This window comes from Giraffa tippelskirchi, chromosome 1 (genome assembly GCF_054371585.1).
Source record: "Giraffa tippelskirchi isolate mGirTip1 chromosome 1, T2T-mGirTip1v1.2.pri, whole genome shotgun sequence".
NCBI lineage: Eukaryota > Metazoa > Chordata > Mammalia > Artiodactyla > Giraffidae > Giraffa > Giraffa tippelskirchi.
The window spans coordinates 201,426,456-201,451,123 of NC_137275.1; the positions used below are offsets into that span (position 1 = coordinate 201,426,456).

The window sequence follows — 24,668 nt, forward strand, 5'->3', positions numbered from 1 at the left end:
GGCAACCCACTCCAGTATTCTTGCCTGAAGAATCCCATGGACAGAAGAGCTTGGTGGGCTCTGGTCCATGGGGTCGCAGAGTCAGTTGGACATGACTGAAGCAAATTAGCATGCACCTAAAATATTGTTTCAACATGTAACCAATATAAAAACATTTATTAATGAGATAAATTGTTCTTTTTTCATACTAAGTCTTCAAACTCCCATGTGTATTTTACATGTACAATAATCTTAATTAGGACTAACCACAGTTCAAGGACCCTAATATTAGATAGGACAGATCTAGTGGGACGTGACCTCCAGAAAACAGAGCCATGCTGCCATCTCGTGGTTATGGTATCAAATAGCATCCTGAGCACCCACAGGCCAGGCCTTGTGCTGGCACCAAAGGCACAGAAGTTAAATGCTTCCGGTCCTGGAGTGCCTTCATCCTAGTGAGAGAAAAGGCACCAACCTTCAGAGAGTCCAAAGTTCCAGAAGAGAAGGCTCTTACAATGCTCTGGGATTTGGAAACACCAGGGATGATCAGTTCAGTTCAGTCGCTCAGTCCTGTTCGACTCTTTGCGACCCCATGGACTGTAGCGCGCCAGGCTCGTCTGTCCATGTAGATTCTCCAGACCAGAATACTGGAATGGGATGCCATGCCCTCCTGCAGGGAATCTTCCCAACCCAGGAATCGAACTGAGGTCTCCCGCATTGCAGGCGGATTCTTTACCGCCTGAGTCACCAGGGAAGCTCTTGTCTAGTTTTTCACAATTTCTCCCAGGGCCCAAGTGGCTGTAATTGAAACTTGAGCGAGAGAGTACTCCAGTTGAGAGCCAGGTCCAGTTGGGAGGCATGCCCTCGCCCGGGGGCATTGTGGGTAGTGTAGTCCCGCGCCCCTCGCTCACTGAGCGCGGTCTTGAGCTTTGGAGCGTTTGGGGTTGTGCGATCTCGCGCCCCGGGGAATTTTGGGTATTGTAGTCCCCACCCCGAGGTGTTGTGGGTAGCGTACTTCCGGGCCGCGCTGTCGTAGTTTTGGACGTGGTGACAGTCTTTCAGCTCTTGTGGTGAGCTATCCTGCCTCTGGCTGCTGAGTCCGAGGGATAGAGGCTCCGGAAAGCCGGGAGAGGGCGGGCGGGTTTGGAACGCCCTGTCCGCGGGTTCTTTGAGGTTTGATTCTTTTGCCCCCGCGGAGGCGCGGTCCACCTCGGAGGGGCTGTTGGCAGAGGTCTCGGGTCGCTCAGTGCCCAGTGTTGCTGGGTACTCAGCGCCCTTCCTGAGGGGTCGAGACTGGTGCGGGTGGTTTGGGGGACACAAGTAACCTTCGTCTGGAGCAGACGTCCCCATTCCTGGGTGCGTGCCTCGGACATTCTTCCTGGGTGTTAACTGGGGGAGCGTGGCTGGATGATTCCTACCTGGCGATGGAGGCGCCGCTTGGCCCTAAGGACCTCGTTTTGGGGGGAGGACTCGCATGAGGCAGACACCCAGACTTATCTTGGCGATGGAGGTGGGGGGAACTTGGGTCAGCGGCCTCGGGCCCCACGGACTCCTGGGGGAGTTGGAAGGGCCTGGTGGGAGTCACACACCCCGCGTTTGCGTGGGGCACCCTGGTGCTCACATCTGTGACTCCTCCCGAAGTTGTCTGACTCTTCTGGTGCTGGGACTCTTCCAGCAGCTTGGAGTGGAGCTCACAGGGCAGGAAACTTTGTTCAAGCCATAGGGGACTAGTGGGCTGACTCCCTGAATTACTGGGGATGAGAGAGTGAGAAAAGGGTGGTAAGACGTCCAGACTTAAGTTTTATTTTAAATTTTGCTTTATGAAAACATTGTAAACATGCACAGAAGTAGCTGTGAGGTCTCCTGGATTCATCACACAGATTCACCACTTCTCAACGAGAGCCCTGTTTTTTCTCCCTCAAATCTGCAACCTCAAGAGTATATCTCTTTAGGCATTTCCTCTCCCTAGGGGCCTATGTCAGGCCTGTTGTGGGAGCCTTGGCCTCCATAGGGAGAGTTCACATACAGGTCTGCCTGTATGTGAGTGTCCTTGGGCAAAGTACTGAACCTCCTGGAGCTATTGGGAGTGTGGAAAGAGGTAAAACAGGGGTCTGGTATGTGTTAATATAATGTTCATTTCAGTTTTTACTAACCTTTATAGGCACATAGAAGATTAAGGTCATGCTGGATTATCAGCATAACATTAGAGAAGGCTTGTTCTAAAACCCACTTCCCAATTCTGTCCCTTGTATTGTTCTTCTCTTCCGTGCCTATATCTGATACCTTACTTTAGTGAAGTGTCCCCAGCTGCAGGCTTGGGGGTTTCCAGACCACTGTCTGAACTGGGAGAGAATACTGAGGCTGGAACTGCTTCTCTTGTACCAGGGTTTGCCTTGGAACAGTCTGCTCCCTCACAATCAGAGGGGACCGCCCGTTAGGTAGGAGAGGGCTCCTAGGGGCCTGGCCAACCTACCTCAGACGATAGCACTTCCTTGTTATATTCTTATGGTGTCTTTGGTACTAAAGGAGGGTGTGACTTTGATATCTTATGCCAAAGTCCTATCTCCTCTCGGACACAGAGCCGCAGGTGATTTCCCAGGAGGAGAGGCTTGTTCTGGACAGAGCACATTCCTGCACAGCTGTCCTGGGGTGCATTCCTCTGCCCTCATTCAGGTCTTTCCATCTTCACAGTTGTTCCTGCATTGTTTCTGTCCACATTCATTCACACTGTTGTATTCCCAGGGCCTTGGAGTGCTGGTAAAACAGTGATGGTGAGAAGTACTGTTTTGAGAGCAATAGTCCTTTGTGGTCAGTGTGCTTTCTAAGTTAAGTGTTAGTTGCTCAGTTGTGTCTGACTCTGACTGCATGGACTGTAGCCCTCTAGGCTCCTCTGTCCATCGAATGCTCCAGGCAAGAATACTGGAAAGTGAAAGTGAAGTCGCTCAGTCGTGTCCGACTCTTTGCGACCCCATGGACTGTAGCCCACCAGGCTCCTCCATCCATGGAATTTTCTAGGCAAGAGTACTGAAGTGGGTTGCCATTTCCTTCTCCAGGGGATCTTCCCGACCTGGGGATCGAACCCAGGTCTCCCGCACTGTGGGCAGACACTTTACCATCTGAGCCATGGAGTGGGTAGCAATTCCCTTCTCTAGAAGATCTTCCCAAACCAGGGATTGAACCCTGGTCTCCTGCATTGCAGGCAGATTCTTTACCATCTGAGCCACCAGGGAAGCCCAAGTTTTGTTGTTTTTTTTTTAACTTAATGATTGTGATTAAGTTAAAATGATTTAACTTAGTGATTATGATTCTGTGTCTCTTTTCTACTCTGTCATTTTTTTTTCCTTTATGTATTTTTTCCAGACGGTGACTTGACTTTTTATTTTCTTTCTAGTATCTTTTACAGAACAGAATTTTAAAAATCTTAACGGAATCCAGCTTACCATTTTTTTTTTCTTTCATGAATTGTGTTTTTGCTGTCATATGTGAAGAGACATTGCCAAGTCCCCAGTCATCTAAATTTTTTCCCATGTTATTTTCCTGGAGTTTTATAGTTTCATGCTTTAAGTCTGTTATCCATTTTAAGTTGATTTTTGTGGAAGATGTAAGGTCTGTGTATGTGGAAGTTCAGTTGTTCCAGTAGTGCCATTTAATGAAAAGATAGTCTGTTCTCCACTGAATGTTTTCTTGCTCTCTTGACTTTATTTATGTGTGTATTTCTGTGTGCTCTATTCTGTTCCATTGATCTGTTTGTCTGTTTTTTAAAATTTATTTTTTGCCAATACCACACATTTAATTCCTGTAGCTTTATAGTAAGTTTAGAATCTAGTCATGTCAGTCTTCTGACTTTGTTATTCTTCAGTATTGTGTTGTTTCTTCTTGGTCACTTGCCTTTCCATAAACTTTAGAACCAGTTTGTTGAGACTTTCAAAGTAACTTGCTGAAATTTTGATGGATTGAATGTATAGATCAAGTTGGAAAGAACTGACATTTTAACAATATCAAATCTACCTATCAATAATATGGGCTATTCATTGTTTCAGACCTTTGATTTTTTTTCAGCAGAGTTTTGTAGTGTTCCTCATGTATATCTTATACAAATTTTTAAAGGATTTATATCTAAGTATTTCATTTTTCTGGGTGCTACTGTAATGTTTTTGATTTCAAATTCCATCTGTTCATGGCTGGTATATAGGAAAGCAGTTGATTTTTGTATATTAACCTTGTATCCTGAAGCTTTGATATAATCATGTGTTCTAGAAAGAAATCTTGGATTTTCTACATAGACAGTTGGACTTCCCTGGTGGCTCAGTCAGTAAAGAATCCACCTGCAGTGCAGGAAACCTGGGCTTGATCCCCGTGGTCAGGAAGATCCTCTGGAGAAGGCAATTGCAACCCATTCTAGTATTCTTGCCTGGAAAACTCCATGGACAGAGGAACCTGTGGGCTATAGTGCATGGGGTCACAAAGAGTCAGACATGACTTAGTGACTAAACACCACCACCACATAGATAATCAAATCATCTTCAGAAAAGACAGTTTTATTTCTTCTTTCCTAGTCAGTATACCTGTTATTTCCTTTCCTTGTCTTCTTACATTAGCCTGGAATTCCAGCATGATGTTGAATAGGAGTGGTGAAAGGTGACGTTCTTGCCTCATTTCTGATCTTAATGGGATAGCATCTAGTTTTTCACTGTTAAATGCTGTTAGTTGTAGATTTTAACTTTTTATTTAAGCACAGCCACAATTATTTGCAGAGTATCAGCACAGCCTATCTTTAGCCTAAGCCTAACAAAATTAACATTGATTTTTTAATGTCATCTAATATCTCATCAGTGTTCATATTTCCTTGATTGCCTCCAAAATGTCTAAATAAGGTCCACACATGGCATTTGAATATCTCTTCAGTCTCCTTCTATTCCATAAGACCTTTCTCTTTTTATACTATTAACTTGTTGAAGTCTTAACATTTAAAAAAATTGCAGATTATGTCATTTTACTCTCAGCACTTCAGCTTCATTTCTTAATGATTTGTTTTTCTCTGTATCCAGAGTATCATGATCTTACCTAACAATATTCATAATAATTCTCTAACATCACATAATACCCAGTTCATTTGAATTGGCCTTCATAGTTCCCAAAATGTTTTTCAGTTCGTTTGTGCAGATCCCTAGTGGCTCAGGTGGTAAAGAATCTGCCTGCAGTGAAGGAGACTGGGGTTTGATACCTGGGTTGGGAAGGTTGCCTGGAGAAGGGAATGGTAACCCACTCCAGTATTCTTGCCTGGGAAATCCCATGTACAGAGGAGCCTGGTGGGCTATAGTCCATGGAGTCACAAAGAGTTGGACACAACTGAGCCACTAACACATTCACTTTCACTTGTGCAGATTAGTTAGTTGAGGCTAATAGATGACATCTGAAGAATGATGTTTATTTCTTAAGTGGATTTGTGTTAAAGAAAATCTCCCCTCTAAAAAATTTTGTCATGAAATTGACTTGCTGAAGACCTAGGGTATTTTATGACTGTCCATTCTTAACTTTCAAATATCGCATTTCAAATCTTGGAATGAAGAGCCAGGTTCTGGCTTCTATCCTGCTTCAAATCTCTTTCTAAATCTACATTCTGTCTGAACTGTAGTGCTCTTTCTGTTTTGAGTTTCCTAGGCCTTGTCCTTAGGGCTGATGTGGATGGAGACCTTCTGTTTTTACTATGATGAGTCACCATTTCTCACCATGAATGCTCACCTGTGGGCGCTATGAGACCCTTTCCTCTTAATAGAGTCTATACAGTGACTTAATAGAGTCTTATCCAGTTGGTGGGGCTGTGGGCTTCATTTGCCAACTGGATATTGGGGCTGAACCTGCTGCTGGTCCAGCTCTGGGAGCCTTATGTACAGGACACTGGTTGAGAATGGGCAACTCTCTCTGGAGTGGGAGCACTGAGTCCAGGGCACTAGACTGCCAGAGAACTCCTGATCCCAGGGAGTACTAATTACTGAGAACTCCCATGAAGGCTTCCACCTCTGTGTCACCTAACTGCTGGCAACACACAGTGCAGGATGCCTCACCCAAATAAGAACATGACGAAAACACAAACCCAGTCATCAGCAGACAGGCTTCCTGTAGACACTACCCCAAAAGGCACTTCACATAGCCCTGCCCATCAGAGGGAAAAAAACTCACCTCCTCCCACCAGAATGTAGGTACAAGTCCCTCCAAATAAGAAGCTTACCCAAACCACTGGACCAATCTCAGCCACCAAGGGCAGAGACCAAAAGGAAGAAGAACGATGACCCTAAAACCTGGGGAAAGAAGACTTCAAACCAGTAAGTTAGAAAAAAAATGAAAAGACAGAGAAATATTGCACAAATGAAGGAGCAAGTTCAAAACTCAAAAGACCAAATAAACAAAGAGGAAATAAGCAAGCTACCTGAAAAGAATTCAGAGTAATGGTAATAAAGATGATCCAAAACCTTGGAAATAGAATGGAGAAAATGCAAGAATCAGTTAACACATTCAATAAGGACTTAGAAAAAATAAAGAATAAACAGACACAAAACAATTACTGAAATTAAAAATACTCAGGAAGGGATCAATAGCAGAATAACTGAGGCAGAACAATAGATAAGTGAATTGGAAGATAGAATGGTGGAAATAACTGCCAAAGAGCAGAGTAAAGGAAAAAGATGAAACGAATAGAGGATAGTCTCAGAGACATCTGGTCAACTATTAAATGCATCAACATTCAAATTATAGGGGTCCCAGAAGAAGAAGAGAAAAAGAAAGGGTCTGAGAAAATTTTTGAAATGATTATAGTTGAAAATTTCCCTAACATGGGAAAGGAAATAGTCCATCAATTCTAAGAAGCCCAGAGAGTCCCATTGAGGCTAAACCCAAGGAGAAACATACCAAGACATATACTAATCAAACTAATAAAGATTAAACACAATAAAAGCAACAAGGGAAAAGCAGAGAGTAACATACAAAGGAAACTCCATATGATTAACAGCTGATTTATCAGCAGAAACTCTGCAGGCCAGAAAGGAATGGCAGGATACATTTAAAGTGCTGAAAGGGAAAAATATACAACCAAGATTACTTTACCCAGCAAGGATCTCATTGACTATTGATGGAGAAATCAAAAGCTAAAGACAAGCAAAAGTTAAGAGAATTTAGCACCACCAAACTAGCTTTACAACAAATGTTAAAGGGACTTCTATAGGCAGGAAACATAAGGGAAGGAAACCTACAAAAACACACCCCAAACAATTAAGAAAATGCCAATGGGAACATATATATATATATGTGTGTGTATATATATATATATTATGTATATGTATGTATATATATGTATAAATAAATGAAATGAAGTCGCTCAGTCGTGTCTGACTCTTTGCGATGCCATGGACTGTAGCCTACCAGGCTCCTCCATCCATGGGATTTTCCAGGCAAGAGTACTGGAGTGGGTTGCCATTTCCTTCTCCAGAGGGTCTTCCCAACCCAGGGATCAAACCCAGGTCTTCCGCATTGTAAGCAGACGCTTTACCCTCTGAGCCACCTGGGAAGTCATATATATATATATATATATATATATATATATGCACACACACACATATATATATATCTCAATAATTACTTAAAATGTAAATGGATTAAATGCTCCAACCAAAAGACACAGACTGGCTGCTGCTGCTGCTAAGTCGCTTCAGTCATGTCCGACAGACTGGCTAAATGGATACAAAAACAAGACTCATATGTATGCTGTCTATAGGAGACCCACTTCTGACCTGGAAACACATACAGACTGAAAATGAGAGGATGGAAAAAGATATTCCATGCCAATGGAAATCAAAAGAAAAGTAGAGTAGCAATTCTCAAATCAGATAAACCGTGAAATAATATTATTAATAGAAGAGATAAGGAAGGACACTATATGATGATAAAGGGATCAATCCAAGAAAACATAACAATTGTAAGTATTTATGCATCCAACATAGGAGCATATCAATACATAAGGCAAACACTAACAGGCATAAAAGGGGAAATTGACAGTAATACAATAACTGTAGGGGACTTTAACACCACACTTATGCCAATGGACAGATCATCAAAACAAAATTAATAAGGAAATATAAGCCTTAAATGACACATTAGACCAGATGGACCTAATTGGAATCTTGAGGACATTGTATCTAAATGCAGAAGAATACACTTTCTTCTCAAGTGCACATGGAACATTTTCCAGGATAGACCACATCTTGGGTCACCAATCAAGCCTCAGTAAATTTAAGAAAATTGATATAGTATCAAGCATCTTTTCTGATCACACTGCTATGAGACTAGATAATAATTACAGGAGAAAAACTGAAAAGCACAAATATATTCAGATTAAATTATATGTTTCTAAATAACCAACAAGTTACTGAAGAAATAAAAGGAAATAAAACAATTCCTAGAAACAAATAACAACAAAGACATGACTGAAAACCTATGGTATGCAACAACAGCAATTCTAAGAAGGAAGTTTATAGCAATACAATCTTACCTCAAGAAATAAGAAAAACATCAAATAGACAACCTAATTGACACATAAAACAACTGGAAAAAGAAGAACCAAAAACCCCCAAGTTAGTAGAAGGAAAGAAGTCATAAAGATCAGAGCAGAAATTAAAAGAAATGAAGGAAACAATAGTAAAGATTAATAAAACTAAAAGCTGATTCTTTGAGAAGATAAACAAAATTTACAAACCACTAGCCAGACTCATCAAGAAAAAAAGGGAGAAGCCTCAAATCAACAAAATCAGAAATGAAAAGGGGGAGATTACAGCAGACAATGCAGAAATACAAAGAACCATGAGACTATTAGAAACAACTATATGCCAGTAAAATGGACAACCTGAAGAAATGGACAGATTCTTAGAAAAGTTTAACTTTCCAAGACTGAACCAGGAAGAAATAGAAAATTATGGACAACCTATCACAAGCACTGAAATTGAAACTGTGAGAAGAAATCTCCCAGGAAACAAAAGCCGAAGGCCAGATGGCTTCACAAGTGAATTCTGTCAAATATTTAGAGAAGAGCTAATGCCTGTCCTTAAACTCTTCCAAAAAATTGCAGAGGAAGAAAAAGGTACAAACTCATTCTACGAGGCCACCAATACCTTGATACCAAAACCAGATAATGACATCACACAGAAAGAAAATTACAGGCCAATATCACTGATGAACATAGATGCAAAAATCCTCAACATAATAACGTCCACATATGATAAACCCACAGCAAACATTATGCTCAATGGTGAAAAACTGAAAGTGTTCCCTCTAAGTCTAGGAAAAAGACAAGGGGACCCACTCTTGCCACTAATATTCAACATAGTTTTGGAAGTCCTAGCCATGGCAAACAGAGAAGAAAAAGAAATAAAAGGAATCTAGATTGGAAAATAAGTAGAACTATTACTGTTTGAAGACGACATGATACTATACGTTGAAAATCCTAAAGATACTATCAGAAAATTGCTAGCTATAATCAGTGAAATTAGTAAATTTTCAGGATATAAAATTAAGACACAGAAGTCAGTTGTATTCCTATACGCTAACAGTGAAAAGTCAGAAAGAAATTAAGGAATCAATCCCATTTATCTTTGCAACAAAAAGAACAAAATACCTAGGAATAAACTTACCTAGTAAGACAAAAGAGCTGTGTACAGAAAACTGTAGGACACTGATGAAAGAAATCAAAGATGACCTAAAGAGATGGAGAGATATGCTATGCTTCTGGATTGGAAGAATCAATATTGTGATAATGACTATACTACCCAAAGCAATCTACAGATTCAGTACAATTCCGATCAAACTACCAATGACATTTTTCATAGAAGTAGAACAAAATGTCTCACAATTCATATGCAAACACAGAAGACCCTGAATAGCCAAAGCAATCTTGAGAAAGAAGAATGGAGCAGGAGGAATCAACCTTCCTGACTTCAGACTATACTGCAAAGCTACAGTCATGAAGACAGTATCGTGCTGGCACAAAAACAGAAACACAGACCAATGGCACAAGATAGAAAGCCCAGAAATAAATCCACGTGCTTATGGGCTCCTTAATTTTGATAAAGGAGTCAAGAATATACAGTGGAGAAGAGACAGGTTCTTCAATAAGTGGAGCTGGGAAAACTGGACAGCTATTTGTAAAAGAATGACATTAGAACACTTCCTAACACCATACCCAAAGATAAACTTGAAATGGATCAAAGATCTAAAGGTAAGACCAAAAACTATAAAACTCTTAAAGGAAAATATAGGCAGATCACTGTATGACATAAATCACAGCAAGATCCTCCATGACCCACCTTAAATGGAAATTAAAAGAAAAAATAAACAAGTGGGGCCAATTAAACTTAAAAGCTTTTCATAGCAAAGGAAACAATAAATAAGAAGACAACCCTCAGAATGGGAGAAAATAACTGCAGATGAAGTAACTGACAAAGGATTAATCTCCAAAATGTATAAGCAGCTCAAACACCTCAGTATCAGAAAATCAAACAGCCCAATCAAAAAGTGGGCAGAAGACCTAAACAGACATTTCTCCAAAAAAGACAAACAAGTGGCTAATAAACACATGGAAAGATGCTCAACAACCCTCATTATTAGAGAAATGTAAATCAAAACTACGATGAGGTATCATTTCACACTGGTCATCAAAAAAATCTTCAGACAATAAATGCTGGAGAGGATGTGGAGAAAAAGGAGCTCTCTTGTACTGTTGCTAGAAATATAAATTGATATAGCCACTATGGAGAACAATATGGAAATTCCTTAAAAACTAGGAATAAAATTACGATATGACCCAACAATCCCACTATTGGACATACAGTGTGAGAAAACCATAGTTGAAAAAGACACATGTACCCCAATGTTCATTGCAGCACTGTTTACAATAGCTTGGACATGGAGGTAAAGTAGATGTCCATTGACAGATGAATACATAATGAAGTTGTGGTACATATCAGTTCAGTTCAGTCGCTCAATCGTGTCCGACTCTTTGCGACCCCATGAATTGCAGCACGCCAGGCCTCTCTGTCCATCACCAACTCCCGGAGTCTACCCAAACCCATGTCCATCAAGTCGGTGATGCCATCCAACCATCTCATCCTCTGTCGTCCACTTCTCCTCCTGCCCCCAATCCTACTCAGCATTACGGTCTTTTCCAATGAGTCAACTCGTCACATGAGGTGGCCAAAATACTGGAGTTTCAGCTTCAACTTCAGTCCTTCCAGTGAACACCCAGGACTGATCTCCTTTAGGATGGATTGATTGGATCTCCTTGCAGTCCAAGGGACTCTCAAGAGTCTTCTCCAACACCACAGTTCAAAAGCATCAATTCTGCGGCGCTCAGCTTTCTTCACCGTCCAACTCTCACATCCATACATGACCACTGGAAAAACCATAGCCTTGACTAGACGGACTTTTGTTGGCAAAGTAATGTCTCTGCTTTTAAATATGCTGTCTAGGTTGGCCATAACCTTCCTTCCAAGGAGTAAGTGTCTTTTAATTTCGTGGCTGCAGTCACCATCAGCAGTGATCTTGGAGTCCAAAAAAATAAAGTCTGACACTGTTTCCACTGTTGCCCCATCTATTTCCCACGAAGTGATGGGACCAGATGCCATGATCTTAGATTTCTGAACGTTGAGCTTTAAGCCAACTTTTTCATTCTCCTCTTAATACAATGGAATATTACTCAACCATAAAAAGGAACACATTTGAGTCAGTTCTAATGAGGTGGTTGAACCTTGAGCCTATTACTCAGAGTGAAGTAAGTCAGAGAAAAACGAATATCATATACTGATGTGTATATATGAAATCTAGAAAGATGGTACTGATGTACCTGTTTGCAGGGCAGCAATGGAGACACAGACATAGAGAACAGACTTGTGGACAGAGTTGGGGAAGGAGAGAGTGGGACAAATTGAGAGAGGAGCACTGAAACATGTACATTACCATATATAAAATAGATACCCAGTGGGAGTTTGCTCTGTGACTCATCAAGCTCAAACATAATCTGTGACAACCTAAAAGGATGGGATGGGATGGGATGTGGGAGGAGGTTCAAGAGAGAGGGGACGTATATATACCTATGGCTGATGCATGTTGATATATGGATGAAATCAACACAATATTATAAAGCAGTTATCCTCCAATTTAAATAAATTAAAAAAAGAAACAACTCTGGAAAATGCAAATATAAGAAATCTTTGATGACAAAATACAGATCAATGGCTGTTGGGGAGGGGAGTGAAAGATTACAAAGGAGCACATTAGTCATTTTTGGAAATGACTAATAGATTTACTCTCCTCAGTGTTGTGATGTTTTCACAGGTGGATAAGTATTTCAAACTTATTAAGCTGTATACTTTAAATACGTGTATAATTGTGTGCCAAATATATGCCAATAAGACATAGTTTTTTAAATTAAAAAAAAGAAGGGGTGCCTCTGATGCCATCTTCAACCTGCTTTCCTTACCTCCTCCTTGCCTCTGCTAAACTGGGAGGCTGGATAGGTGGGTATTCCTCCCAAACATGCCTTTACTTCTCTTCTCTTTCTCCAGCTCTGCCTATGCAGCGAGTCTTCTCTAGGAAGAGCACTTACCAGACTAAGAACATGGGCCCAGGGCTCCTGACTACTAGGGGTGAGGTGAGTCCTAAAATTTCTTCCTAGCTCTTATAGGATGGACCCATTTCTGTTGTCTTGTACTGGAGCTGCCTTGATGATGTTAGGCTGTACCTAGCCCTAATCTTGGAGGTGTGACTTGTCTTACCTGGAGCCTTTTCTCAGACTCCTCTGGTCCATTCATGAGTTATACATTCATCAAGTTAGTAAATTGTTATCAGCACAGTTGAAACACAATCATGCTTATGTGCCTAGTGATTCCAGGACCTAAAAAGGTGAAGGAAGGCTTTCAAAGGAGGAGCTGCCTGAGCTGCCCCTGACAGATTTGGCAAGTTGAAGAGCTGAAGGAATGCATTTCTGTGAGAATGTGACTGGAAGCCTAGCACGTCTCTGAGACCAGGGGATGTACAGGCTGTCCCTCATCATATGGGAAGCTTGGAGCAGTCTGTGGTCTTTTGTTACAACAGTTTTCTCTGTGTAGAGGTGAGGATGCTGACCAGCTGTTTGCTGGTGATTCATGGGTAGATATAATTTGGCTGGCCCCATGCTTTATATTTAAACGAGTTTTCCACACTTAAAAATTAGAAGAATACACCTAAGTCCTGAGTCCACATTCTTGGTGCATATGACAAGTAGCTGGAACCAAACAGCATCCCCATGGTGTAGTCACAGCCTCTCATGCCCCTTGACCCCATGGCTGAAGTGCCTGCTTAATTCATTCATTACTTGCCTCGGCTCTGAAGGTTTTGAATGGAGGTAGTTCAACCAGAATCCTGAAAGCCAGGGTGAGGAGTTTGAACTTGAACTTGGAACAAGTTAGGTGTGAAGGATTTTGAGAAGTTTGCCATAAGTAGTAATCAAATGAATATATGTCCTAAAGGAAAGATTTTCTAATCCCTAAGACTAGGCATCTTGTGACCTTGACATAATCAAATGTAATTAACGTTTACTGACTGCCTAAACAGACACCAGGTGAGATACTTCTGTTGATTATTATCAATTACAAAAAATAGTGTCAGTTGGTCTAATTAAATTTTGTGTTGCCTGTCATAAAAAATACGACAAGTGTAAAATTTTTTTGTTAGATCTGAACTTGCTCTTAATGCTGAGCTCATACAGTAGGTATTTGCCTGTTACTGTATCAGTTAAAAATAATTGATTTTGATGTTATCAGATACCATTGAGAGCTGTGTGTCCCTCAATTGTCAAATCTTTTGTATCTTTGAGAGAAAATGTTTATGCAGTACATGCAATTCAGAATGTTCCCTAAGGTGTTTGTTGGGAGAATTTCTTTTATAGGTTTTTCTTTACCATTACTGATGTTAATAGAGAAACATTCTTGGCCAAAATGGAACATTACTTTCCTGCCCCTTCCTGTGGGATCCTTAGCACACCCTGAACCATATCCTGTCTATGACCATCATCTGTCAATATACATTTTTTTTCCTTTTATTCATTCATTAAAAATTGATCCCAGGGCATGAGCATCTGAGTAGCTTTGTTTTTGTTTTTTAATTTTAAGTTTTTTATTTTTTTTAAATTATGAAAGTATGATAACACATTCACACGAGACTTGGAAAATACAGAACAATGTTACATATAGTTCCACTATATATTATAATTATTTTTTTAAGTAGAGAAGTTAAGATTTTTAGTTGGAGTTTCAAGCTGTCATAAATTAATAGAATATAGAGAAGTAGAAGGCTATAGTAGACCTGAAAAGCACTGTGAACCAATTCAGCATAATTAAAATTTATACAATTTTCGCACAATAGTAGGATACAAATTCTACAAGTTCCTATAGACTGTAAACTAGGAGACACTGGAACATATCCAGGGACATAAAACAAGGTGCCAAAATTTCATGGTCTAAAAATATTGAAGTCATACAGGGTCTATTCTCTTATCACTGTGAAATTATGTTAGAAATAAATATCAAATGATATTTGAAAATAACATATATTTTCAGGTGCCATGTGACATTTATCAGGAGAGATCCTTGACTTAGCCATCAAAAGCCTCAATAAAGTTAGAGTGAAAAAAAAAACACAGAGGATGATTGCAGAGAAGAAAGTATTTAATGAGATGTGTGATCCTATTACCACTTTCTTAATTATTGTGGGCTCATTTTCTGCAGGCCTTCTCCTTCTCATGTTTTCTGCCTGGAGAAGTTCTTTTAGTGTTTGTTGTAAAGCTGATTTGGTGGTGCTGAATTCTCTTAACTTTTCCTTGTCTGGAAAGGTTTTGATTTCTCCCTTTGATTTCTCCATCAAATCTGAAGGAGAGTCTTGCTGGTAGAGTATTCTTAGTTGTAGGTTCTTCCCTTTCATCACTTTAAATATATCATGTCATTCCCTTCTGGCTTGTAGAGTTTCTGTTGAGAAATCAGCTGATAACCTTATGGGAGTTCCCTTGTATGTTATTTGTTGTTTTTTCCTCATTGCTTTTAATATTTTGTATTTGTCTTTAATTGTCAGTTTGATTACTCTGTGTCTGCTTGGGTTTATCCTGCTGGGGGTGCTCTGTGCATCCTAGACTTGGTTTACTATTCTCTCTCCCATGTTAGGGAAATCTTCAGCTGTTGTCTCCTCAAATAGTTTCTCAGGTCCTTTCCCTCTTCTCCTTCTGGGACCCCAATAATGTGAATGTTGGTGTATTTAATGTTGTCCCAGAGGTGATTAGGCTGTCTTCATTTCTTTTCATTCTTTTCTCTATATTCTGTTTTGTGGCAGTGATTTCTACCATTCTGTCCTTTAGGTCACTTATCCGTTCTTTTTCCTCAGTTATTCTGCTCTTGAGTTCTTTTAGTGTATTGTTCATCTGTGTTTGCTCTTTAGTTCTTCTAGGTCTTCGATAAATGTTTCTTGCATCTTCTCAATCTTTGCTTCCATTCTTTTTCTGAGATCCTAGATCACTTTCACTATCAATATTCTGAATTTTTTCGGTGGAACGTTGCCTATCCTTCATTTGGTTGTTTTTCTGGAACTTTATCTTTTCCCTTCATCTGGGACAAAATCCTCTGCTTTTTCATCCTGGTTAACTTTCTGTAGTGTGGTTTTCTAGCTACTGTGGGATTGTGGTTCTTCTTGCTTCTTCTGTCTGCCCTAGGATGGAGGAGGCTGAGAGGCTTGTATAAGCTTCCTGATGGGAGAGACTGGCGGTGAGAAAAACTGGGTCTTGCTGTCTTCCCTGGTAAAGCGTCTGCCTACAGTGTGGGAGACCCAGCTTCAATTCCTGGGTTGGGAAGATCTCCTGAAGAAGGAAATGGCAACCCACTCCAGTATTCTTGCCTGGAAAATCCCGTAGACAGAGGAACCTGGTAGGCTACAGTCCATGGGGTCGCAAAGAGTTGGACAGGACTGAGTGACTTCACTTTCACTTTCTGGTGGGCAGAGGCATGCTTAGTAAAACTTTAATCCAATTATCTGCTGATGGGTGGTGTTTGGCTTGAGGCAGCTCAGCCCTGGGGTCTGTGGACTCTATTGTAGGGTTAATGGTGACCTCCAAGAGGACTTAGGCCAAAGGACCTCTTCCAGGACTGCTGCTGCATTTGCCCCCATCCTTATGGTTAGCCACTGTTGACCCACACCTCCACAGCAGATCCTTCAACACAAGCAAGTCACTGCTCCTTTCCCCTGGGTTTTGGCATGTACAAGCTTTTGTTTGTGTCCTCCCAGAGTGGAGGCTTTGTATCCTCCAGTCCTATGGAAGTCCTGTAATTGAATCCCATTGACCTTCAAAATCAGATTTGCTGGGGATTCCCAGTTCCTTTGCTGGATCCCCAGGCTGGGAAGGCGGATGTGGGGCTCAGAACTTTCACAACAGTGTGAAAACTTCTGTGGTAATATCATTCTCCAGATTGTTGGTCACCCACCTAATGGGTATGGGATTTGATTTTGTGTTTGTGCTCTTCCTGCCATCTAGTTGCAGCTTCTTCTTTGTCTTTGGACATGGGATATCTTTTTTTGGTGAGTTCCAACATCCTCCTGTTGTTCAACAGCTGGTTGTGATTTTGATGCTTTGGCGGGACTGAGTAGCTTTGCTTTTATAAAGTTTCCATACTTGCAGATATAGGGCACTCATAACATACTTGTTTCATAAAGGGACCCAATCTTAACTTACTCTGAAAGAAAAAAGAACAATGGATTTGTTTTGTTGGTTTGTTTGGCTGTTTGTTATTTGAGACATAGAAATTTACATATTTTCAGTTCAGTTCAGTCGCTCAGTCATGTCTGACTCTTTGCGACCCCACGGACTGCAGCACGCCAAGCTTCCCTGTCCATCACCAACTCCCGGAGCTTACTCAAACTCATGTCCATTGAGTCAGTGATGCCATCCAACCATCTCGTCCTCTGTCATCCCCTTTTCCTCCCGCCTTCAATCTTTCCCAGCATCAGGGTCTTTTCTAATGAGTCAGTTCTTCGCATCAAGTGGCCAAAGTATTGGAGTTTCGGCTTCAGCATCAGTCCTTCCAATGAATATTCAGGAATGATCTCCTTTAGGATGGACTGGTTGGATCTCCTTGCAGTCCAAGGGACTCTCAAGAGTTTTCTCCAACACCACAGTTCAAAAGCATCAATTCTTTGGCACTCAGCGTTCTTTATAGTCCAACTCTCACATCCGTACATGACTACTGAAAAACCATAGCTTTGACTAGATGGACCTTTGTCAGCAAAGTAATGTCTCTGCTTTTTAATATGCTATCTAGATTGGGCATAACTTTCATTCCAAGGAGCAAGCATCTTTTAATTTCACGGCTGCAATCACCATCTCCAGTGATTTTGGAGCCCCCCAAAATAGTCTCTCACTGTTTCCATTGTTTCTCTATCTATTTGCCATAATTTGATGGGACTGGATGCCATGATCTTTGTTTTTTGAATGTTGAGCCTTAAGCCAACTTTTTCACTCCCCTCTTTCACTTTCATCAGGAGGCTTTTTAGTTCTTCTTCACTTCCTGCCATCAGGGTGGTGTCATCTGTGTAACTGAGGTTATTGATGTTTCTCCCAGCAATCTTGATTCCAGCTTGTGCTTCATCCATCCTGGCATTTCATATGATGTACTGTGCATATAAGTTAAACAAGCAGGGTGACAATATAAAACCTTGACATACTCCTTTCCCAATTTGGAACCAGTCTGTTGTTCCATGTCCGGTTCTAACTATTGCTTTTTGACCTGCATACAGATTTCTCAGGAGGGAGGTCAGGTGGTCTGGTATTCCTATCTCTTTAAGAATTTTCCACAGTTTGTTGTGATCCACACAGTCAAAGGCTTTGGCGTAATCAGTAAAGTAGAAATAGATGTTTTTTTGGAATTCTGTTGCTTTTTTGATCATCCAACGGATGTTGGCAATTTGATCTCTGGTTCCTCTGCCTTCTCTAAATCCAGCTTGAACATCTGAAAGTTCACGGTTCACATACTATTAAAGCCTGGCTTGGAGAATTTTGAGCATTACTTTGCTAGTGTGTGAGATGAGTGCAATTGTGCAGTAGTTTGAGCATTTTTTGGCATTGCTTTTCTTTGGGATTGGAATGAAAACTGACCTTTTTCAGTCCTGTGGCCACTGCTGAGTTTTCCAAATTTGCCAGCATATTGAGTGCAACACTCTCACAGCATCATCTTTTAGAATTTGAAATAGCTCAACTGCAATTCCATCTCCTCCACTAGCTTTGTCCATAGTGATGCTTCCTAAGGCCCACTTGACTTCACACTCCAGGATGTCTGGCTCTAGGTGAGTGATCACACCATCATGGTTATCTGGGTCATGAAGATCTTTTTTGTATATTTCTTCTGTGTATTCTTGCACCTCTGCTTAATATCTTCTGCTTCTGTTAGGTTCATACCATTTCTGTCCTTTACTGTGCCCATCTTTAGATGCAATGTTCCCTTGGTATCTCTGATTTTCTTGAAGAGATCTCTAGTCTTTCCTATTCTATTGCTTTCCTCTATTTCTTTGCACTGATCACTGAGGAAGGCTTTCTTATCTCTCCTTGCTATTCTTTGGAACTCTGCATTCAAATGGTTATATCTTTCCTTTTCTCCTTTGCCTTTAGCTTCTCTTGTTTTCTCAGTTATTTGTAAGGCCTCTTCAGACAACCATTTTGCCTTTTTACATTTCTTTTTCTTGGGGATGGTCTAGATCACTGCCTCCTGTACAATGTCACAGACCTCCATCCTTAGTTCTTCAGGCACTCTGTCTGTCACATCTAATCCCTTGAATCTATTTGTCACTTCCACTGTATCATAAGAGATTTGATTACATATTTTAGGGTTCTTTAAATTGCATTTTCAGTTACTTTGTTTTGTCAGTTCTGAATTACATGGAATTTTCTGATCTGTATATAATGACATGTAGACATTTTTCCTATGGGCTTTTGCCTGAGAGGAGAAGTTGCAATATGAATTAAAATTGTGACATAGAAGGGAGTTGTACCAATAGGCTACTAACTAGTAAGAAATTAACAATCTTTTATTTAGTCTTAAAAAAATTGTTTTGATTATCTACTGTGTGCAGGAGCCTTTGATGGTGTACAGACAGTGTGACCTACAACACAGCTTCCATTCTTGCAAGATTCCCAACTTATTTAGGGGTTTACCTATCATGGGAATTAAACATTTTGAAAAGTTTTCATTGAGATATAAATGGCAATAAAATTTGCCTTTTTAAAGTGTGCAATTGAGTAGAGTTTAGTATATTCACAAAGTTGTGGAACCTCCACCACTATCTAATTCCATAATGTTTTCAGACCCCTCCCACCCCAGGGAGAAGGAAATGGCAACCCACTCCAGTATTCTTGCCTAGAGAATCCTGTGGACGGAGGAGCCTGGTAGGCTGCTGTACATAGGGTTGCACAGAGTCGGACACGACTGAAGTGACTTAGCATGCATGCATTCATTGGAGAAGGAAATGGCAACCCACTCCAGTATTGTTGCCTGGAGAATTCCAGGGACAGAGGAGCCTGGTGGGCTGCCGTCTGTGGGGTTGCACAGAGTTGGACTGAAGTGACTGAAGTGACTTAGCAGCAGCAGCAGCACCCCAGAAAAATCCTACACTCATTAGGAGTCACTCCCCATTCTCCCCTCCCCCAGCTCTTGACAACCACTCATCTATTTGTATACATTTGGTTGTTCTGGATGTTGCATGTAAATGGAATCATATAATATATGATGTTTTGTGGCTGTTTTCTTTCACTTAGCATAATATTTTCAAGATTCATCCACATTGTAGCCCAAACCAGTAATAATTCATTCTTCTTTTAGGTTGAATAATAGTCCATTGTATGGATATAAGCCATTTTGTTTACTCATTTATCAATTGATGGATATTTCAATTATTTCTGTCACTAGAATTTAATTAATATTTTTGGTCTGTGTGCATCTGACAAATTTTAACGATAAAATTGTAGTATATTAAAACTAGCGACTACACCACTATCATACCTTTAAAGTGAAGAAATCACAAACATTCACATTCAAATCAATAACTCTACAGGTTAAAGCATTAATAGATTTTCATTATTCCATCCCACTGTTTCTCAGTCATTAGAAATTTAACCTGTTCTCAATGTTTGAGAATTGTATCTATGGGAAATTTTATTCATGAAGTGAATTTTGGACTTACCACAAAATATGCCCGAGTGAAAAAAGATGCCACAAAATATGGCCAGGTGAAGAGAGATGAGTGTTTTAAATCATATGAGTTACAATTCTTAGTAGAGTATCTGTGGTTTTTTGTCTGCTTTTAAAACCATCCACAAGATGCTCTAACACCTCTGCTCTCTATTCTACTACCACTAGCTTCCTTTCCCTCCTGCCAGATGTTTTTTCCTTCCCATATCATAGGCTTTCTCCCTTTCCTTCTTAGGGCATCTGTGTTCCCTTCTTCCCTACATGCCTCATCTTGATTTTTAGAACTCTGCTTTTTCCATGTCTATTCTGAATCTTAATCATGTTTTAAATTTAATTTTTCTTTTACTTAAAAAATTTTTGTTTTGGCTATGCTTGGACTTTATTGTGGTACACAGGCTGTTTGGTGCATTGGCTTTCTCTAGTTGCAGAGCATGGGCTTAGTTGCCCTGTGGCTTGTGGGATCTTAGTTCCCTGACCAGGGATCAAACCTGTGTCCCCTGCATTGGAAGGCAGATTTATAACCAAGGAAATCTCTAGATTTCTACTAGACCACCAGGGAAGTCCCTGAAGTTTAATTTTTCTTTTTTTTGATATTACATACCATAATTCACCCTGTTGATTAAATTTCCAGGCAAGGACTTTAAAGTCCCTGCATTAACTATGCTCAGTGAGGAAAGGAAAATAGCATCATCAGCTATCAGATAAAATCAACTGCTAGACAAAGGGAAAGAACATTTTGGAATGATAAAGAGGTCACATCATCAGGAGGACATAACAGTTATGTGTGTATATAATTATTCAAAATAGCAAAGCTTCAAAATAATTGCCAGAATTAAACAGAGAGAAAGACTCCCCTCTGAGTAATTGATAGGACAATGAGGTAAAGATGTGGATGATCTGAAGAAAGCTAGCAACTGTGTTATCCTGATTGATAGTTATAGAACACACCACCCTACAACTGCAGAATATACATTCTTTTCCAGTATATTTGGTATGCTCACTAAGATAGACTACATGGGGTTCTGTAAAGGAAATCTTAACAAATTTAAAAAGCTGCAAAGAATACAAAGTATATATTCTGTGACTAAGAGAATTGTATTAGAAGTCAAGAATAAGATATCCAAGTAAATTTCAAATATTGGAAATTAAACAACACAGTCCTTACTATCCTTGCATCAGAGAAGAAATTTTAAGAGAAATTAGAGAATATTTCAAACAGACTGATGATGGAAATACAACTTATCAAAACTTGTAGGAGGCTAACTGAGTAGTTCTGCCTTGCCAGCCTTCCAGCAGTGTCATCCATCCCTCTTGGGGCTAGCCCCACCCCTAGTGTCCAACTTGAAGACCCTTGAAGTGTCCCTAGAGGGACTGAGAGGAAGACAATATTGCCTATTGGGCCCCCATATTTTCTCTGCCATTTCACTTTCTGTCCCTTATTGTGGAAGCTCAGGGTCTGTAATAGCACTGAGGACATGCAAGTAGGCTTAGTAGTTTGGAATTTACTGGAACAAATACCCCAGAGCCGTCACCTGCTTGCTTTCTTAGACTTGGATAGAGGCTGCTTCTTGTGGCCACAGTGCTACCTTGCCAATCGGCTGATAAGCCACTTTGGACTTTATCTATATTTCTTGTTATCAGGCACATTGGGCCAAAACCCAGGGTCTCCTTTGCCTAATGAAGAAGAGAACTTCAGGACAGAAACATCATAGGCTCTGCCTTTAATGGACTAATGTTGAATAGAAAATTCATGTATACAACATAAAACAGGAAATTCTGCAATAAAGATGAAGGCAAACCATCTTATTTTGTGAAAGAAGAAATCTCAGATAATAGTTTCTTCTTGGTACTGGGAATGGTCTTGAGGCATTGTCCTTGGGAGCCCAGTTTGGGGAAAGCTTGTAACACTGGCTTAGGTTAGGTTCCTCCAAGACTTTCCCTGAGAAACTCTTTTATTTCTGGCAAGTGACCATGTCTCCCAAAATTTTTCAGTAAGAAGAACCAGGAGATTTGATGAGTGTAAGATCAGTCTAAACTCAGACTTTCCTCTGAAAGTATCACGCTCAGACAAGGAGAGTGATACTTCAGGAAGAAGAACCCACATTTGTGGAAATGTGTAGTTTATGGCAGAGGCTTCGGATTCAGTTATGAGCTCAGGCAACATCAGAAAAGTCATTCTGGTGAGAACCTTATATGTGTGATAATGGAAGTAAATGCTTCATTGAAAGCTCAAAACTTACTCAATATCAGAGGATTCATTCTCACTTGTAAAGAGAGAAACTTTACAAGTGTACTAAATATTTTAAAAGCTTCAGTCAAAATTCTGATCTTCCACATTAACGATTTCACACCAGAGAGAAACCCTATGGATGTCACAGTGTAGGAATAGAAGGGATTCAAATCCATCTCAGATCTCTTTCAGAACTGGGTTGGCAGGGCCCCTTGAGCTCAGAGGGGTGAACCTGCCTCTGTGGCTCTTTGAGAGGCTCTGATGTAAGCAAAGAGTGGCAGCCTTGCCCCTTGGCCTGTGGTGGGATTAGCAGCCCTGACAACTTATGAATAGCCTTTCTTTCCTTGAAGGATAATGCATATTCACATTCTTCCTATCCCATCCCATTTTAAACTGCCTGCCTACCGACTACCCATGAGGAAGCCCTGGCACAAAAACTTTACATAAACTATCTTAAATATGCATGAAGAACTAAAGGAAGCTGAGGACATGGAATGAAAAGAAATAACTCAACAATGTTTGAACAAATAGAGAATATCAATAGAGAGAATTTATAAAAGAGAACCATATAGAAGTCTTGGAGCTGCAAGTTCAATAACTGAACTGAAAAATTCATTATAGGGATTCAACAACATATTTAAACAAGGAAAATTAAGTCTGTGCCACTTGGAAATACTTCAATTGAAGTTACCCATTCTGAGGAACAGAAAGAAAAGATTAGTAAAATATGAACAGTTCTTGAAAGACCTGTGTGACACCATCAGGTTTACTTTACATACACATAATGGAAATTGCAGAAGGAAAGAAGAGAGAAAATTTCAAGAAATAATATCCAGAAACTTCCCATGTTTGATGAAAGACATAAATCTGTACATCCAAGACACTCAACAAACTCCAGATAAGATAAACTAAAAAAAAAAATCCACACTAGGACATATTAGTCAAATTGTCAAAACCCAAAGACAGAATTTTGAAAACAGCAAGTAAGAAATTGTTACTGGCAAAAGACCCTAAAATAGATTAATAGGCAATTTTTCATCAGAGCCCATGGAGGCCACTAGTCAATGGGATCACATATTTTAAATCTTGGAAGAAACACTGTCGACTAAGAATTCTATATCTGGCAAGTTATTCTTAAAGAGTGAAGGATAAATCAAGATGTTGATTTAAACAAAACCTGAGAGAGCTCATTAACGATTCAGTTCAGTTCAGTCGCTCAGTCGTGTCCAACTCTTTGCGACCCCGTGAATCGCAGCACCTATCATTAATGATAGACCTGCTCTATAAAAACCCTGAACCAAAACCACAAAACTCCAGGCTGAACTGAGAGTACACTATGTAGTTACTCTAAACCATTAGAAAGAGAAGTGAATACTAGTGCATAGGCTAGTATAAAAGCCAGTGTTATTGTGCTTTTTTGTGTAGTTTATGGCTTCTGCTTTTTCTAATGGTTTCAGGCAAACACAGAAGTGAGCATACATGGTATAAAGATGTAATCTTGGACAATTACAAAATAAGGGGAGAGGGATGGAAAAATATAGGAGCAGAGTGCTGGTATACTATTGAAACTAAGTTAGTAGACTTTTACAAGTTAAAAATGTTAACATGTTAACCACTAAGAAACTACTTAAAAATATACAGAAAATAAAAGAAGGGGATAAAGGTGAAAAAAATACAAGAAAAAAATCAATAAATATTTTAAAAGGCAGCAATGGAGGAGTTGAGGAACAAAAGACATACACAGAAAACAAATGGCTAAATGGCAAAGGGAAATCCTTCCTTTTCAATAAACATATTCAATGTAAGTAATATAAATCCCCCAGGCAAAAGGCCTAGGTTAGCAGTTTGGATTTTAAAAAGAAAAACAAGATCTATGTGTAGCTGCCTACAAGAGACTTACTTTAGATATATAGATGTAAAGAGGTTGAAAGTAAAAGAATTGAAAAGATGTTTCATACTAATAGTAACCAAAAAAGAGTTGAGATAGCTGTATTGAGACAAAGTAGATTTTAAATTAGGAAAAGATAACAAGAGATGAAGAAAGATATCATATATTGATAAAAGGCTTACTACAGAAAGAAGATATAATGATTATAATATATATCAATACATACAAAATATATGGAATGACAATGGACAGAATTAAGAGAGAAAATAGTTATATA

The 24,668-nt window shown here is 39.9% G+C and overlaps 1 protein-coding gene across 13 annotated transcripts in view; it reads left to right on the forward strand.

Moving 5' to 3' along the window:
• The first annotated feature begins 978 nt into the window (after positions 1 to 978).
• The window catches only part of ZNF169 (zinc finger protein 169), a 75,888-nt gene continuing 52,198 nt past the window's right edge, over positions 979 to 24,668 (forward strand). For 7 of the 13 annotated variants that reach the window (XM_081524320.1, XM_081524273.1, XM_081524281.1 and 4 more), the window contains exons 1-2: positions 979 to 1,049; positions 12,585 to 12,670. In XM_081524320.1, coding sequence (XP_081380446.1) covers positions 12,593 to 12,670 — 78 coding nt within the window. In that variant the 5' untranslated portion in view covers positions 979 to 1,049; positions 12,585 to 12,592. Of the gene's footprint in view, positions 1,050 to 12,584; positions 12,671 to 24,668 lie in introns of those variants that run through there. The other 6 variants (XM_081524327.1, XM_081524287.1, XM_081524313.1 and 3 more) reach the window with 3 other exon arrangements.